This window comes from Hemiscyllium ocellatum, chromosome 20 (genome assembly GCF_020745735.1).
Source record: "Hemiscyllium ocellatum isolate sHemOce1 chromosome 20, sHemOce1.pat.X.cur, whole genome shotgun sequence".
In the NCBI taxonomy this organism is placed as follows: Eukaryota; Metazoa; Chordata; class Chondrichthyes; order Orectolobiformes; family Hemiscylliidae; genus Hemiscyllium; species Hemiscyllium ocellatum.
In genome coordinates this window covers 15,575,567-15,594,712 of record NC_083420.1, presented here as the reverse complement: position 1 = coordinate 15,594,712, position 19,146 = coordinate 15,575,567, and the positions used below count along the sequence as shown (strand labels likewise).

The 19,146-nt window shown below is 41.7% G+C and overlaps 1 protein-coding gene across 4 annotated transcripts in view; it reads right to left on the bottom strand.

Moving 5' to 3' along the window:
* The window catches only part of LOC132825146 (acyl-coenzyme A synthetase ACSM3, mitochondrial-like), a 67,360-nt gene that overhangs the window by 25,126 nt on the left and 23,088 nt on the right, over nucleotides 1-19,146 (bottom strand). For all 4 annotated transcript variants that reach the window (XM_060840159.1, XM_060840158.1, XM_060840161.1 and 1 more), the window contains exons 7-9: nucleotides 17,139-17,218; nucleotides 4,917-5,040; nucleotides 2,096-2,176 (exon numbers count right to left, since the gene is read on the bottom strand). In XM_060840159.1, coding sequence (XP_060696142.1) covers nucleotides 2,096-2,176; nucleotides 4,917-5,040; nucleotides 17,139-17,218 — 285 coding nt within the window. The remainder of the gene's footprint in view (nucleotides 1-2,095; nucleotides 2,177-4,916; nucleotides 5,041-17,138; nucleotides 17,219-19,146) is intronic.

The following is a 19,146-nucleotide window of genomic DNA, read 5'->3' as shown; positions in this document are numbered from 1 at the left end:
TTTTAAAAATTTATTCGTCCCCATTTGACTCATTGGTTTGTTCTTATCTCTATTCCAAGATTTGAGTACATTATCTGGGTGGTATTTCAGCGCAGAGAGGAAGTGCTGCAGTATTTTAAATGGTGGTGGGTAAGTTGTTGCAAGTAATTCTGAAATACAGGATTTATATGTATTTGGAGAGGCAAGCAGTGATTTGGGATATTCAGTATGGTTTTGTGCGAGGGAAATAGTGTCTCACAAACTTGATTGTGTTTTTTTGTAGAAGTAACCAAGAAGATTGATGAAGGCAGAGCGACAGACATTGTTTACTTGGACTTTAGTAAAGCCTTTGACAAGATTTCACATGGTAGACTATTCAGTAAAGTTAGAACACATGGGATTCAAGGTGAGCTTTCCAACTGGATACAAAATTGGCTTAACAACAGGAGACAGAGACTAATGGTGGATGGTTGTTTTTCTGACCAGAGACCTGTGACCAGTGCTGGGTCCACTTTTGTTAGTCACTTACATAAATGAGTTAGATGAGAATATAGAAAGCATGGTTAGTAAATTTGCATATGACACCAAAATTGGTAGGTTGGTGGATAGTGAAGAAGGTTATCTTAGATTACAAAGAGATTTTGATCAATTGGACAAAATTAAAAATTACACAACATCAGGTTATAGTTCAACAGGTTTATTTGGAAGCACTAGCATTCGGAGCATTGGTGGTATGTGATTTTTAGCTTTGTTCATCTCAGTCAACACTGGCTCCTCCACATCATTGATCAGTTGGGTCAGTAGGTTAAAGAGTTGCAAATGGAGTATAGTTTGGATAAATGTGTGATGTTACACTTTGGTAAAATAAACAAAGACAAGATTTATACAATTAAAAGTAGGGCAGTGGGCAATGTTGTAAAACAGAGAGACCAACAGGTTCAGGTCCATACTTCTCTGACGTTTGCATCACATATTAGATAAGATGGTTAAGAAGCATTTACCATGCTTGCCTTCAGTGGTCAGACTTTTGAATATAAGAGTTGGGACATTATGTTGATGGGGCCTCTTCTGGAGTACCGTGTTCAGTTCCGGTTGCCCTCTTATAGGAAGGATATTATTAAGCTGGAAAGGGTTCAAATGGGATTTACCAGGATGTTGGCAGGAATGGAGGGTTTGAGTTAAAAGGAGAAGCAGGAACTTTTTTTCACAGTAGTACAGGAAGTTGAGAGGTGATCTTTTAGAGGTTTACAAATGAAGAACGGTATAGGTAAGTGAATGGCAGGTGTCTTTTCCCTAGGATGGGTGATTTCTAGACCAGGGGCATATTTTTAGATGAGAACAGAAAGGTTTTAAAAAAAAAAGACATGAGAGGCATTTTTTTTAAGATTTCACTGAGTGTGGTTCATGAGTGGAATGAATTTCCAGACGAAATAATGGATGTGGCTGCAGTTATAATGTTTAAAAGACACTAAGGTAAGTACATGAATAGGAAATGTTTGGAGGGATATGGGCCAAATGCGTGCAAGTGGGGCTAGTTTAGTTTGGAATTATGGTTGGACGGACTGGTTAGACTGAAGGGTCTATTTACATGCTGTACGACTTTATGATTCTAAGTGCAGAGAAGGCATTGCTAGCTTCCAGTTTAACAAAACACAAGAATTAGTCACGAACCCTATTTTGTATTTGTCTCATTTTTTAAATTAGCTGTCTTGTTGCTTACAGAACAGGGAGATAGAAAATTAGTTGGCGATAGAATGTTTGGGGATATTCTGAGGATCTCTAAGTTACTCTATCAGTGTAAGCATGACTAAAGATTAGAAGATGCTGTAAAATTGGGGAGCTATAAATATTTCTTAGGTAGAAGGGTCAGTTACCAGTTTATATAGATTTAAAGTGACTGACTAAAGAACCAAAGGTTACATAAGAAACCTTTTTATTGTGATCAGTATTACACTTCTCAAAAGTGGATATGTCAGTTCTTTTAGAATTTTTGTTTACAGTGTGTTTCATAGAAATTTCAGGACAACAGTCAAAGAGCATTGAAAAAAAATTAACACTGCAACTCAGGATTTGCATCTTCAGTGGAAATTTAAGACATCAGAGACACACTTTTTACCTGCACATTATATGCTGGAGATGGCTTCCCCATTGAGCCAGGCTTAATTTTCATCCCTTTGAATGTTGCACAGATTAATACCTAAATCATGAAATGAGCAAAAACATTATAAGCTCAACTCTTCGCACTCTAACAATCAGAAAATACAATCCAGATTAACTAATGTAAAAATACCAGCTCATTTGTTAGTAGAGGACCAGAGATTTCAAGAAATTGCTCTCCATGTTGATTTTCAACTGAACACAGGGAATGCAGGATTTGTACAAGGCTCTCAGTGTTATGTGGATGGATGTACTCAGAGTTATCGGTCCAGGTTAAATTGATACTAAGTAGTCAGCCTTACTCATAAAACATAAGAACTGCCGGTGAAAAGTAGAAACAGTCACTTGTTTCATTAGCAAATGCAAAATATGGAGAAGTGATCTTTTTCCTAGCATGGGGATAAAGTATTTTAATGAAGATTACATCTATACCATCAATAAGTATGCATTTTCTATGTAATACAAGCACTGGTTTAATTCTGCAAACTTACTAATCATACCTTGTACATTCTCACCCAAATTACTGATATAGATAACAAACAGCAATGGACCCAGCACCAACCCTTGAGGCATACCATAGTCATTGGCCTCCAGCTGCCCGTACCTGAGCCATGCCTCCTCCTTTTTTCTGGTCAAAGTCTCAATACCTCTTGCCATCCAAAGTTCTCTACTCCTGCCAACCTTGCCCTTTACCTTCACAGGAACACACAGACCTTGAACTCTAGCTATCACACTTTTAAAGGCCTCCCACTTGCTGGAGGTTCCTTTGCCTGCAAACAAATTACTCCAATCAATCCCTGCAAGCTTCTGTCTAATTCTACCAAAAAACTGTCCTGCCCAATTTAGAACTTGAACCTGTGGACCAATTTTGTCCTTCACCATTAACTATTTTACAAGTAATAGAACAATGGTCACTGGTGCCAAAGTGCTCCCCCACTGTCACCTCAGTCCCTATCCTGCCCTATTTCCCAATAGCAGATCAAGTTTTGTCCCTTCCTGAGTAGGATTCTCTATAAACTGCTTGAGGAAATTTTTCTGAACACACTTAACAAATTCCACTCTATCTAAGCCTTTAACACCATGGCAGTCCCAGTCTATGTTAGGAAAATTAAAATCCCCTGATATGCCAACCCTATTGCTCCTGCAAGTGTTGCCAATCTCCATGCATATTTGTTCTTCTAATTCCCATTGACTATTTGGAGGCCGAAAGTACAACCTTAATAAGTTTAGCATCCCTTTCTTATTTCTTAGCTCCACCACAAAGCCTCACTGGTTGATCCCTCAGTTATTTCAGCTCTGACTACTGCTGTGATACTCCCCTTAATCAAAAATGCAACTGCTCCTCCCCATTTCCCTCCACCTCTGTCCCACCTAAATCATCTGTATTCTAGCACATTAAGCTACCAGTCCTGTCCCTCCCTTAGCTGTGTTTCTATAATGGCTATAATATCCCACCCTGAGTTCATCAGTCTTACCTGTCAGCCCTCTTGCATTGAAATAGATGCAATTTAATCCAACAGGCAATCCTCGCTCCCTGTTGTGTTCTAACCTGACCTGTCTCTTCATCTTGCTATTTCTGATTCCTGTATCTCCTTCCAGCCTCATACTTGCCTCTCTGATGAGGATCTTATGCTTGAAATGTCGTATCACCTGCTCATTTTCCAGCTGACCAGCTGTGCTTTTCCAGCACCACACGTTTTGACTGATCTCCAGCATCTGCAGTCCTCACTTTGATCCTAACCCCATGCCAATCTCGTTTAAACCCTCCTTTGTAGCGTGTCTCCTATCACTTAGGTCCTGTTTACCCTTACCCTTTGCTGCTGTGTGCCAGAACTAGTCAGTGTTTTCCCATGAATGGTCACCACTCCCCCAAACAGTATCCAAAACTGTATACTTGTTTTCGAGTGGGATGGCTACAGAGGAATCCTGTACTTTTTGCTTTTTGTGGTGGTAACCCAGCTACTCTCTGCCTGCATCTTAGGTGTGACCACCTCACTAAAATGCTATCTATGATGCGCTCTATTCTAATTTTGTGTAGACGTTATTCTATAAAATTTGCAAATGTTGCTGCAAGGCTACGTAAAACATGCTGACCTACATAATTAAATTTCAAGTAGATGATGGTTTTCACAGGCAGAATGCAACACGATATTAAGGCAGGTAAGTGGCATTGACAATGATCAGATCAGACATGATTTCACGGAATGGCAGAGCGGACTCAATGGGCTGTAAAGCTTCCTTTTGCTTCTAATTCTTAATGAGTTGGGCTGAAGTCCAAACAATCTCTTGGGGTCATATTCATTCAGGCAATTATGGCAGGCTTCTATCAGGTCTTCTCTCTGCTTTTGAGAGTAATTTTCAAGGGATAGAAGCAAACTGTTGGTGGAACACCAGTGGCACTTGCCACAGTATTACATAACCAGCCACCTCTGGGCAGGTGGAGAGAAAGATTTACTTTTAATGTCTGACTTGGTGTGCAAGGGAAATGGGGCATGCAGACCAACCAGTCTCAATCCTAATGACAAAGAAGTCCACAAGTTTCTCACACTTGATGGAAGTGAGAACAGATGAGTGGACTTACAGGAGATGCAGTGGAGAAGAGAACTTTTCAGTTATTTTTGCAATGAGGATGATCCAATGTGACGTGCTGTTTCCAAAGGAAATAACCAAGAACTGCTTTCCTAGGTTATAGGCACTTCCATTCACTGCAAAACGCTGCATGGTTTCTTTCACCCTTCATTAAAGAAAACAAAACTGCTACTCAAGATCAAAGCACGTACAGTCTCAGTTTGGCCATATCCTTCATAGATGTCTAAGCCCGTTTGTTTTTTCCAAGTCACCATCACTTCAGGGTTCATGGGCTCTCCAGCACTCACACAGTGCTGGAGGCTTTTGAATCTGTAACTAGATTAAAAATAAACTACATGAGGTCACAAATACCAAAGAGAACTTGCAGCATCAATCACATTGTTTGCGAAGTTAAATTCTCAATATATCGCGGAAATGGGAAGAACTAGACAAGGGGGGGGGAAATATCAAGTTGAGGTAGTGTCACAAAGTTGGTCTTTTCTCAAAGTTACTGTGCCTTTGAGCTTTTTTTCCCCAGAGAGGGGATAATTGGCCAGGCTTCAACTAGACTGGGTTTGAATAAATTAGTGGGGCCCTTTTTGCATATACCAAACAGATTTTCAGGCAGAAAGCTTTCAAGTCTTTTTTAAAAAATCTGGTATAATGAGAAACCTTTTACAAGAGTCTTAATTGATTGCTTAGGTCCCCTAACTCAATATTTGTTATCAATAGTGGATGTATTGACTAAATTTCCAGTGGCCATTCCATTACGCAATGTTACAGCTAAAAAGATTGTAGAGGAATTACCCACATTTTTTTTTACTAGATATGGACCACGAATAGAGATACATCAGATCAATGGTCAAACTTCACATCTAAACTATTTAAGGCAGTTATGGACAGCTTAGAAATAAAACAATTCAAATCTACTGCGTACCATTCAGAATCACAGGCAGTGCTAGAAAGGCGGCATCAAGCATTAAAGGCTATGTTGAGGACTTATAGTCCGGACTGTCCAGATGATCGGGATAAGGGAATTCAGTTTATGCATTTTACGATCAGAGATGCATCAAATGAATCGACCAATGTCCATTTGAATTAGTTTTTGGGCATGAAGTAAAAGGACTGTTAAAATTGATTAACGAGAAATTAGTAGGTCAGAATTCAGGGACCACACAATTGGACTATGCGTCAAATTTTAGAGAACGATTAAATAGAGCTGGGGAGTTGGCTAGACAGCACTTAAAAGTATCGTAGCATGCAATGAAACAGGAAGCAGACAAGAAATCCAAAAGTCACAGTTTTGCTATGAGGATAAAACATTAATGTTACTTCCCGTAACAGGTGAACCTTTAAAAGCAAGGTTTAGTGGACCTTATCAAATTGAAAGGAAATTGAGTGAGGTGAACTACTTGGTAAGGACTCCAGACAGGAAAAAAGTCTCACATAGCGTGTCATGTGAATATGCTCAAAAGGGAAGGAAAGTAAGAAGAGAAGGTGTTAATGATTATTACACAGAGAGACGAACCAAGTTCAGAGGATTCTGGATTGGACATTCCTCAAATTAAATTGGACAATGAGGAAGTTGCCAAAAATTGGGATAAATTATTGAGTTACCATCCTGAGAAAAATCAAAATGACATGACTGAGTTGCCTGACTCCAGCACCATTCTAATCTAGACTTTGGTTTCCAGCATCTGCAGTCCTCACTTTTGCCTAGTTGAGTTTAACCTTACTGCGAATCCTCTTGCAAGGATGCCTACCTTGAAGAAGTTCTCCTCCTCTCTCCATAAGAATCTCAGTGAGTACTCTTTGTTACCTTCTCCCCAGCCCCACACCCCATTTATCTCTCCACCCTGGAGGCTCCCTGCCTCCATTCCTATGAAGGGCTTTTGCTCGAAAAGTCGATTTTCCTGCTCCTCGAATGCTGCCTGACTGCTGTGCTTTTCCAGCATCACTCTAATCTAGACACTGAGTTATTACTATCACATGGGGGAATATGTGGAAATAAACTGAGAAGTACTAACCTAATTGTGCATGTTGTAGATATCGGAGAAGCTGTTCCAATTAAGCAACGTCCTTATAGGCATAACCCTCTCAAGCTGGCACAGGTTCAGAAGGAAATTGAACGCATGCTCCAAGACGACATAATCAAAGTGAGTTACAGTGACTGGAGCTCATCTATAGTAATGATGCCAAATCCACATGTTAATGCAGTTACAAAGACTGATGCATATCCAATTCCGTGGTTGGAAGACTGTGTTTAAAAGGTGGGACTAGCAACTTACATTTCAAAGTTGGACTTGCTCAGAGGCTACTGGAAGGTACCATTTGTCAGAAACAGCAAAGGCAATTTTGGCTTTTGTAATGCCAAATGGACTGTATCAGTTTAAAGTCATGCCATTTGCTATGAAAAATGCTCTAGCTACATTTCAGAAGCTAACTAATAACTCATTGCCTGATTACCCAATGGTGTGGTGTACATCGATGACCTGGTGATTTTAAGTTACTCACGGAAGGAAAATTTACAACATTTATTGGACTTGTTCGATCGACTTCGGTAGGCAGGCTCAGTGATTAACCTAGCTCAAAGTGAATTTACCAAAGCCTGGGCCATGTTATCGGACGTGGACAAATGGCCTCACGGGATGCAAAAACAAAAGTAATTGAGGAATTTCCCATATCGTCGACAACAATAGCAGTATTATTGTTCCTGGGATTGAGTGGATTTTATTGAAAGTTTGTGCCAAATTTTAGCAGTGTGGCTGCTCCACTCACTGAATTGCTAAGAAAAGGCAAGAGGTTTCAGTGGAAAGCAGACTGTCAGAAGGTATTTGACAGCCTGAAAACAGTGTTAACCACTGCCTCAGTATTAGCCACATCTGATTACGCAAAGCCTTTCAAGGTGGCTATCAATGCCAGTGACATGGGTGTCAATGCTGTGCTCCTGCAGGAAGACAATGAGATGATAGAAAGACCTATCGTGTATTTCTCCAGGAAGTTGAACTTTCATCAGCAGAAAGTTTCAACAGTTGAGAAAGAGACTTTGAGCTTGGTGTTGGCATTATAACATTTCAGTGTTTATATTAGTATGAATGCAGCGGAGACAATCGTATACACTGATTACAATCCACTGACATTTGTGGAGAAATTTAAGAATAAAAATGCCTGACTGTTTAGACGGAGTTTGTTACAGCCATTCATTTTGAAAACTGTGCATGTGTCAGGTCGAGAAAATGTGATTGCCGATGCATTGTTGAGACTCGAATGAGAAACAGAGGTGTTCAGTGGAGGAAGTACCATAGATTGAATTCAAATGCTTGCATGATTATAGTCAATGAATGTGCATGCTTTAGAGTACCAACCAATTTTTTTTGAGGTACAGAAAAATGAAGCCATCTTTGGATATTGATGATATTTTTTTTTCCAGAGGTAAGTAATTGGCCTAGACTGGGTTTGAATATATTATTGGGGCCCTTTTTGTTTATACCTAACAGGTAATACTCCAGGCAGAAAGCTTTCAAGCCTTTAAAAATACCTGGTATAATCAAGGGAGTGTGGCCAGCTCCCCAGCTGAGCAGTGTGTGTGAAGAAAGGCTGCTGGTATTCTCCCTCCTTCTGCTCTTCTGACTTTGTAACCTGCAAGCTTCTTGTGTCATTTTTACTCTTTGTGCTAAGGGGACTGTTTACTGGGACTGTGCAAGTATTTTGGAACAGCATCATTAAGTCAGGATAGTCTGTCAGGTTTTTGGATAGGATAAGTTATTTGGGTATTCTGTTTTCGGTTTGTTGTGTTTCATTCAGTAATTTTGTAAATAAATTCTGGTTGTTTAAAACTTGGCAGTCAGACCAGCTAACTCACTCCAGGAATATTCACTGTACACTTCCCTGAAACAAACAGCAAAGTTATAGTCTGGGCTACCTGCTTGAAGATGTTTTGAGGGGTCAGGCCTGGTCTATAACTGTAGGAAGAGATGAGTTTTGTGGGGCAGGAGCAGACAGAAACAATGGGAGAGCTTGAGCAGTCCTATTTGTGGATTTTGGGAAGGAGGTAAAAGCGAGCTGTGTGTGGTTGGGAGACTGTGAGCTTGGAGGCAACTAGGGGTGTGAAATCACCAGATCCATCAGTATCCAAGGGCCCCAACACACCTTTCAGCTGAAGCACTGCTTTACCTGCACTTCACTCAATCAATACACTGCATTCACTGTTCACAATGTCATCTCCTCCACCTTGGGGAAACAAAGTGTAGATGGGTGACCACTTCGCAGAAAACATACATGGTGGTTCAGTGATTAGCACTGCTGCCTCACAGCGCCAGGAACCTGGGTTTGATTCTAACCTCGGGCGACTGTATGGAGTTTACACATTCTCCCTGTGTCTGCATGGGCTTCCTCTAGGTGCTCCCATTTCCTCCCACAGTCCAAAGGTGAATTGGCCAAGCTAAATTGCCTATAGTGTTCAGGGATGGGTAGGTTAGATGCATTAGTCAGGAGAAATATAAAGTTATAGGATAGGGAATGGGTCTGAGTGGGATACTCTCTGGAGGGACTTGTGTGTGGTGCTGGAAAAGCACAGCAGGTCAGGCAACATTCAAGGAGTAGGAGAATCAATGTTTCAGGGAAAAGCCCTTCATCAGGGGCTTGTGCCCGAAATGTTGATTCTCCTGCTCCTTGGATGCTGCCTGACCTGCTGTGCTTTTGCAGCACCACACTCTTGACTCTGATTTCCAGCATCTGCAGTCCTCACTTTCACCTTTGGAGGGACTTGTTGGGCCAAATGGCCTGTTTCCGCACTGTAGGGATTCTATGATTCTATGAATAAAGACTCTTAGCTTCCCGTTGCCTGCTGGTTCAACACACCACCTTATTCCCTGGCCAACATCAGCAAAGCTCAGCACTAGCTCGAAGAACAGCACCTCTCTAGAGATGGTTGAGAAATAAATGGTCCCAGGTCTTTAGTACTCGGGAATGCCCGAGACCAGGCACCTGCTCAGTCCCAGTCAGAAGACCATGACATGAATGATTTCAACAAACTGCACAGAAAGGGCAGCAGCCAAGTTTGTTGTAGGCAGTCAGCAAACTGTTTGCAACAGAAAGACAAATTAAGAAAGAACATTGCTTCAGAGCTGCCCAGGGCTTTCAGCTCCCTCTGTCTGTGATGCCAAAGTCTGTAAATGTCAGGCTGAAAAGGGTGAGTTTGCATCTGGACAGGTCAATTGCTACAAGCTCAGACTCTCTATGCCCAAACACTCCCATGAATGATCAGCAAAGATTTTCAGGCCAACAGGGGGACAAGTACATAGCAAGTTCCCTCCATCCTTGTTGAGGAAGTTAGGACTGCATTTAGAGTGGGAAGGAAAGAAAGAAAAATATTTAATGAGGACCCATTGATGTGTCATCCACAGCATCTTTATAAATAACTTTGCAGTTTTGTAGATAGAAGTTCACTACTTCTTACACTGTTAAAATGTCTGCTCTATGTCTTTGCTGATAATCTCCAAAGTAACTGACACCTTGCAGCCAGGAACACGGGCTCTGTTATGTCTGGGCAAGTTCTGTCAGGAGGAGGAAAGAGAGTGGTGAATGTTGTCAAGCAGGTGGCAGCTCTGGGAGGCAGTCTGATGCTTGGTGAGTACAATGGTCAATATTGCAGATAGTTATCAATGCAGTGGTACTAGGAGAGGGAGATGCTATAACAAGATGTTTCCAGGTAACTACAGACCAGTGAGTCTGACGTCAGTGGTGGGAAAGTTGCTAGAGAAGGTATTGAGGGATAAAATCTATTTATGTTTGGCAAAAAATGGGCTTGTCAGTGATAAGCAACATGGTTTTGTGCGGGGTAGATTGTGCCTTACCAACTTAATAGATTTCTTTGAGGAAGTGACCAAATTGATAGATGAAAGAAAGGCTGTAGATGTCATATACATGGACTTTAGTAATGCGTTTGATAGGGTTCCCCGTGGTAAACTAATGGAGAAAGTGAAGTCACATTGTGTGCAGGGTGTTCTAGCTAGGTGGATAAAGAACTGGAGACAGAGTAATAGTAGTTGAAGGGAGTTTCTCGAAATGGAAAAAGGTGACCAGTGGTGTTCCACAGGGGTCAGTGCTGGAGTCACTGTTGTTTGTAATATATATAAATGATCTGGAAGAAGGCATTGTTGGTCTGATCAGTAAGTTTGCAGATGACATGAAGATTGGTGGAGTAGCAGAAAGCATAGAGGACTGTCAAAGAATACAGGAGAATACAGATAGACTGGAAAGTTGGGCAGAGAAGTTCAATCCAGGCAAATGTGAGGTGATGCATTTTTGGATGTCTAATTCTAGAGCGAACTACACTGTAAATGGAATAGCCTTAGAAAAAGCAGAGAGATCTGGGAGTTCAGGTCCATTGTACCCTGAAGGTTGCTGCAAGGTGGATAGAGTGGTCAAGAAGGCATATGGTATGCTTGCCTTCATCGGATAAGGTATCGAGTACGACAGCTGACAGGTCATGATAAAATTGTTCAAGACTTTGGTTCGGCTGCATTTAAAATACTGTATACAGTTCTGGTCATCACATTCCCAAAAGGATCTGGATATTTTGGAGAGGGTGCAGAGAACGTTTACGAAGATGTTGCCTGCTATGGAAGGTGCTAGCTATGTAGAGAGGTTGAGTTGATTAGGGTTGTTTTCATTAGAAAATAGGAGATTGAGGGGGGGGGGGCTGATGGAGGTCTACAAAATCATAAAGGGTATGGACAGGGTAGATAGAGATAAGCTTTTTCCCAGGGTGAGGGATTCAATAAGAGAGGTCACGTGTTCAAGGTGAAAAGTTAAGGGGGATATATGCGGCAAGTACTTTACACAGAGGGTGGTATGTGCCTGGAACGCATTGCTAGCAGAGGCAGGCAAGGTTGATTCATTTAAGGTGTGGCTGGAGAGATGCATGTGTAGGTGTGGAAAAGAGGGATACAGATGCTCAGGAATTGGGTAATTGTTTAGACAGTGGATTTGGATCGGCTCAGGCTTGGAGGGCCAAAAGGCCTATTCCTGGGCTGTAAGTTTTCTTTATTCATTGGTGTCAATCAGATAAGGTACTATATTGTACTACTGTAACTATGTTTGAACAAATCTCGTAATCCTCATTGACATTTCTGGTCTTAAAACTTACCGATGTGAAAGTGAAATAATGATAAACTAGGCAACTTTTACTACAGAGAATTTGTACTGAATATCTAGACTTCATTTGTTTAATCTTCTTAAATGCCACAATGACATCAGCCCCTAATTCTTATTGCTTTCGCTGTGTTTTCATTCTTGCACTGGTAAGCATTTTGTTTTTGCATGATATGCGGCTTTTTCTTTTAAACATGGATCACATCTTCCACATCAGATAATGTGCTGTCACCACTGACCCCTGGTAGTTCTCTGGTGGCCAGATGTTGGCAATAATTACACTAAGTTTGATAAGATGAGTGGTCTTTGCTTAATTTTAATTTCCATGCTGCTTAGTAGAAAATTACAAAGAACATATAGTACAGCACAGTACAGACCCTTCAGACCTCGATGTTGTGCCAATGTTTTATCCAACTCAAAGATTAAACTAACCTACATACCCTTCATTTTACTATCATCCATTTGCCTATCCTAGAATCGATTAAATGTCCCTAATGTATCTGATTCTACTACTACCACTGGCAGTGCATTCCATGCACCCACCACTCTTTGGGTACTTAACCCATCTCTGACATTTCCCCTAAACATTCTCCAATTATCTTCAAATTATATCCCCTCGTGAAAGCCATTTTCGCCCTGGGAAAAAGTCTCTGGCTATCCACTCTATCTACTCCTCTCACCATATTGCACACATCTATCAAGTCATCTCTCATCCTTCTTCGTTCCAAAGAGAAAAGCCCTAGCATCCTCAACCTTTCTTCATAACACATGCCCTCCAGACCAGGAAGCATCTGGTAAATCTCCTCTGCACCCTCTCTAAATCTTCCACACCCTTCCTATAATGAGGCAACCAGAACTGAACACAATATTCCAAGTAGTTGAACCAGGACTTCACAGAGCTGCAGCATAACCTCGTTGCTCTTAAACTCAATCCCACTGCGAATGAATGCCAACACACCATACATCTTCTTAACAACTGTATCAACTTAGAGTCAGAGAGATGTACAGCATGGAATCAGACCCTTCAGTCCAACTTGTCCATGCCACAGATTTCCCAACCCAATCTAGTCCCACTTGCCAATACCCGGCCCAGATCCCTCCAAACCGTTCCTATTCATATACCCATCCAGATGCCTTTTAAACTGTACCAGCCTCCACCACTTCCTCTGGCAGTTCATTCCATACACGTACCACCCTCTGCGTGAAAAGATTGCCCCTTAGGTCTCTTTTATATCTTTCCCCTTTCACCCTAAAACCATCCCCTCTAGTTCTAAACTCCCCAACTCCAGGGAAGAGACTTTGTCTTTTTATCATATCCATGCCCCTCATGATTTTATAAACCTCAATAAGGTCACCCCTCAGCCTCTGACGTTCCAGGGAAAACAGCCCCAGCCTATTCAACCTCTCCTTATAGCTCAAATCCTCCAATCCTGGCAATATCCACATAAACCTTTTCTGCACCCTTCAAGTTTCACAATATCCTTCTGACAGAAAGGAGACCAGAATTGCACTCAATATTCCAAAAGTGGCCTAACCAGGCTGGTATGCTCTAACAGGACCACCCAACTCCTGTACTCAATACTCTGATCAATAAAGGAACACATACCATACACCTTCTTCACTTCATGGCAACTTTGAGAGATCTATGGGTGTGGACTTCAAGATCCCTCTGTTCCTCCACACTGCCAAGAGCCTGCTTTTATCCCTGTAATCTGCATTCAAATTCGACCCTCCAAAATGAATCACATCACATTTTTCCAGGTTGAGCTCCATTTGCCACTTCTCAGCCCAGCTCTCCATCCTGTTGATGTCCAGTTGCAACCAACAAGCCGCCACACTATCCACAACTCCACCAACCTTCATGTCATCAGCAAACTTACTAACCCACCCTTCCACTTTCTCATCCAGGTCATTTATAAAAATCATAAAGAGCAGAGATCCCTGCGGAACACCAATGGTCACTGAGTTCCAGGCTGAATATTTTCCACCTGCTACCACCCACTGTTTTCTACGGGCCGGCCAATTCTATATCTCATGCCTCCTTACTTTCTGAATGAGCCTACCATGAGGAACCTTATCAAATGCCTTGCTAAAATCCATTTACACCACATCCACTGTTCTACTTTCATCAGTGTATTTTATCACACCCTCAAAGAATTCAATAAAGCTTGAGGGGCATGACCTGGCCCTCTCAAAGCCATGCTGACTGTCTCTAATTGAGCTATGCTTTTCCAAGTGATCATAAATCCTGTCTTTCAGAATCCTCTCCAATAATTTGCCCACCACTGACCTAAGACTGACTGGTCTATAATTCCCAGGGTTATCCCTATTCCCTTTCTTGAACAAGGGAATAAAATTTGCTACCTTCCAATCATCTGGTACTACTCCAGTGAATAGTGAAAACGAAAAGGTTATTGTCAAAGGTACAGCAATCTCTTCTTTTGCTTCCCATAGTAACTTTGGGTAGATCTTGTCTGGCCCAGGGGCTTAGCTATCTTCACGTTTTTCAAAATTTCCAGCACATCCTCCTTCTTAACATCAACCTGTTAGAGCGTATCAGCGTGTTTCACACTGTCCTCACAAATGACAAGGTCTCTCTCACTAATGAATACTGAAGCAAAGTGTTCATTAAGGACCTCCCATACCTCCTCTGACTCCAGGCACAAGTTTCCTCCACTCTCCCTGACTGGCTCTACCTTCACGTTGGCCATCCTCTTGTTCCTCATGCAAGTGTAGAACTCCTTGGGGTTTTCCTTAATCCTCCATGCCAAAGTTTTTTCATTCAGTTACTTCCTCGTTATGTTGTAACCCCCTAGAAGCCTGTCTGGTTCTTGCTTCCTCAACCTTAAGTAAGCCTTCTTCTTACTTTTGACTAGATGGTCCACATCTCGCCATCCAAGGTTCCTCTATCCTACAATCTCTTCCCTTGCCTCAACTGGACAAACCTATCCTTGCAAGTGCTCCCTAAACAGCCTCCACATTCTTGTTGTGCATTTCCCCGAAAACATCTGTTCCCAATTTAAGCTCCACAATTTCTGCCTCATAGCATTGTAATCCTCCCTCCGTCAATTAAATGCTCTCCCACCAAGACATCTGACAACTGATTTAGTTTGTTGTCAAACACCAAATCCAATATGGCCTCCCCTATAGTCAGCCTATGGAGTCAGGAATCCTTCCTGGACATACCTGACAAAATCTGCTTGATTCAAACTATCTGCACTAAGGAGGTTCCAATCAATATTAGGGAAGTTGAAGTCACCCATGACAACAACCCTGTAACTTCTGCATAATTCCAAAGTATGTCTCCCAATCCGCTCCTCCATGTCTCTGTTGCTGGAGGAGGAGAGTGGGGGGGGGGGCTTTAGAAAACTCCCAATATAGTGACTGCACCTTTCCTGTTTCTGACTTCCACCCATACTGACTCAGTAGACAAACCCTCCTCAATGACATCCCTCTCTGCAGCTGTGATACTATCTCTGATTAGCCATACCATTCGCCGCCTCCACCCCCCCAAAATCTCCCTCCCTATCCTTTTGAAACATCTAAGCACAGGAACATGCAAGAACCATTCCTGCCTCTGTGATATCCAAGTCTCCATAATGGCTACAGCATCGTAGCTCCTTTATGTTAATCTCATCCTTGCTCTGAATCATCACCCTTATTCTTGACACTTAGATTAGATTAGATTAGATTACTTACAGTGTGGAAACAGGCCCTTCGGCCCAACAAGTCCACACCGACCCGCCGAAGCGCAACCCACTCATACCCCTACATTTACCCCTTACCTAACACTACGGGCAATTTAGCATGGCCAATTCATCTGACCCGCACATCTTTGGACTGTGGGAGGAAACCCACGCAGACACGGGGAGAACGTGCAAACTCCACACAGTCAGTCGCCTGAGGCGGGAATTGAACCCAGGTCTCTGGCGCTGTGAGACAGCAGTGCTAACCACTGTGCCACTTCTTGCGTTAAAATAGACACACTTCAATCCATCACACTGACTGCAACTTTGCTCTATTAACTGTCTATCCTTCCTCACAGACTCTCTGCACCCTCTGTCTGTTCACCAGCTAGCCTATTCTCTGATCTGTAGCTCCAATTCCCACCCCCCTGCCAAACTAGTTTAAACCCTTCCGAAGAGCTCTAGCAAACTTGCCGCTCAGGATATTGGTTCCCTTCCAGTGCAGGTGCAACCTATCCTCCTTGTACAGGTCACACATTCCCCACAAGGAGTCCCAATGATCCACATATCTGAAGCCCTCCCTTCTACACCAGCTCTGCAGCAATGTTTTCAGCTGCACTTGCTCTCGGTTCCTAGCCTCACTTGTCCTCGTCCTACCTTTTAGCTTCCAACCTAAACTGCCTATATTCATTTTTCAGGTCCTCATCCCTTTTTCTTGCTATGTCATTGGTACCGATGTGTACCACAGCTTTCAGCTGCTCACCCTCCCCCTTGAGAATCCAGAATGCTCAATCTGACACACTCTGACCCTGACACTCGGGAGGCAAGACACCATCCGGGAGTCGCGTTTGCAAACACAGAACCTCCTGTATGTTCCTCTAACCACTGAATGTCCTTTCACTATCACCACAGTGTGCAAATTATTTGGCCATTATTATATGACACACAAACGTGACACATCAATGCTTTGAATGTGGCCCCACTGGAACACTTACTGGGCATATAATTGATTCCTGACTAATTAATTTCTATTTCTTTATAGACAATATAAAAGATAAAGTCCCAAAATATTATGCGAGCATAAGGCTGCTCTCTCAATTGAGACAAGCTTGATGGTGGTTTAACCTGTGGGTCACCATGCCTCAGGTGAGGGGACAGATTTTAAAGGAGAGTCCTTTGTGGTAATCTCAGCCAGTACAAGAACTGAACCCACACTGTTGGCATCCTTCTGCCTTGCAGACCAGCCAGCCAAACTGCCACTGAACTAACCAACCTCCTACAGGCAAAAAACAATGTACAACAGTATGCATTCAGGAGTCTGTTGACCACAATGTAAATTCTTATCAAGGTGGAAAGGTTTTGATCCATAAATAAATATCTGGAGAATATCACCTTAAGAAAAATAAAACTACAAAAATAATGAAGTACTTTGTAAAAGTTGATTGCACCAAATCAGGATGGAGCTGTAAATGTTATTAAGGAGCTCCTGTGCATGAATGCAGATAACTGGATGATTCAGGTAGATTTGATTGTTATATATGCTTAGCTTAAATGGATGGTAATCGACGAATAATCAGAAAATTAATACAGTACCTTTTGACATTATTTTGCACTAGCATACGATATACCGTAGGTGGAGAACAGAAGGTTGTTATGGGATACGTGGATAAAACCTAGGAAAAGAACATTTAAAAGTAAAATCATCCAAATGACAATAAAATAATATTATAGGAACAGAGGAATACAGCTGCAGAAGTGGGTCATTCAGCCCATTAAATCTGCTCCACCATTATATAGACCTTGGGTGATCATCTAATGCAATGCTACTTTCCTCTACTTTTCCCATATCCTTTAATATATTTTAATATCCATAAATCTATCATAGATTTCTATCTTGAATATGCTCAATGACTGGGCTTTCACTGCCCTCAGATAGTTAACTCCAAAGATTGATTACCCTGTGTAAAGAAATTCCTTCACATCTCAAACTTAAAATGGCCTATCTCCTATTCTGAGATTATATCCCATGGTTCTAGACTTATCAGGGGAAACACCTCATCACCTTCCACAAATGTACAAAAATGGCCTTATATAAATTTTCTAAGTCTATTTTTTAATGAACTCATCTCATTATTCAAATCTCTAGAGAATACAGACCTAGTTTTCTCACGTTCTCGATACAAAACAATCCCGTCATCCCAAGGGCTAATGTGGCAAGACTCTGCTGCAGTCTTTCTGTCTCCCCTCCTCCTCTTCCTCCCCCCTTCCCAGTACAGTCATTCCTTGTTACACATGAACAGTGTAGTCAAGGTTGGCCCAGACCCTATCCTTTTTTTTCCACTGACACATCTGGTCTGGTTAAGCAGTCATTTATGATAGATAGGAGAGTTACACTGAAGCAGTGTACACATTTGTTATTGACAGGATTTTCATACTCCTAACCGCCATGGATAATGAGGAGTTGGTATACATCCTTCTTTAAATAAGATTATTAAAACTGCACACTATATTGCAGGGACATTTTCATTTGGCTCTATACAATTGCAGCAAGACATCTTTACTCCTTCATTCAAATCTCCTTGCAACGAAGGTCAACATTTCATGTGCTTTCCTAATCACTGACATCTTTTATTTCCCACATGCTAAAGATGATCTTACAGTCCAGTATTGAGCGGCTATCTAATAAGAAGTTTACAAGTTATGAGAGGCATGGACAGAATGGATATCATCTTTTTCCTGGGGTAGAAATGTTAACGAGGAGAAATTGAGGTTGTAGATGCTGGAGATCAGAGCTGAAAATGTGTTGCTGGAAAAACGCAGCAGGTCAGGCAGCATCCAAGGAACAGGAAATTCGACGTTTCGGGCATAAGCCCTTCATCAGGAATTATGATTCCTGATGAAGGGCTTATGCCCGAAACGTTGAATTTCCTGTTCCTTGGATGCTGCCTGACCTGCTGCGTTTTTCCAGCAACACATTTTCAGCAGTAGAAATGTCAATTACTAGATTTGAGGTAAAAGGCAGTACATTTAAAAGGAGATGTAAGAGGCAGGCTTTTCTTAAAAGAAAACAGTAGTAAGTGGAATGCATTAGCAAATGAGATGGAGGAGGAGGACATAAAGAGGCATCTTGATAGATATATGAATGGACATGGGATAGAGGGATTCAGACAGTGTAAAGGCAAAAAGGGTTTTAGTTTAGAAAGGAATCATGCAGCCTTGGTGGGCCAAAAGCCTGTTCCTGTGCTGTGCTGTTGTTTTTTCATTAAGTTTGCATTAGCATGTATTCATATTCTCTTTTCCCTTTTGATAATTAGCTTCTTTGTCATCATTTGCTGGATTCTAAATTGCTCATAATCTTTCGTCTTAACCACTTTTCTTGTTTGAAGGCAATCTTTAAATTTCTTTTGTTAGCCACAATTGATTCAACTTTCAGATAACACCATAAGAATTAGGAATACAAATATACCATTGGGCCCCTTATGCCTGTTCTGCTCCACCATTTAACAGGATCATGGATCCAACATTCCTCACGTTCACTTTCATGCCTTTTCCCCATAAGATCAAGAATCTACCTCAGCCTTAAATATGCACAAGGGATCCG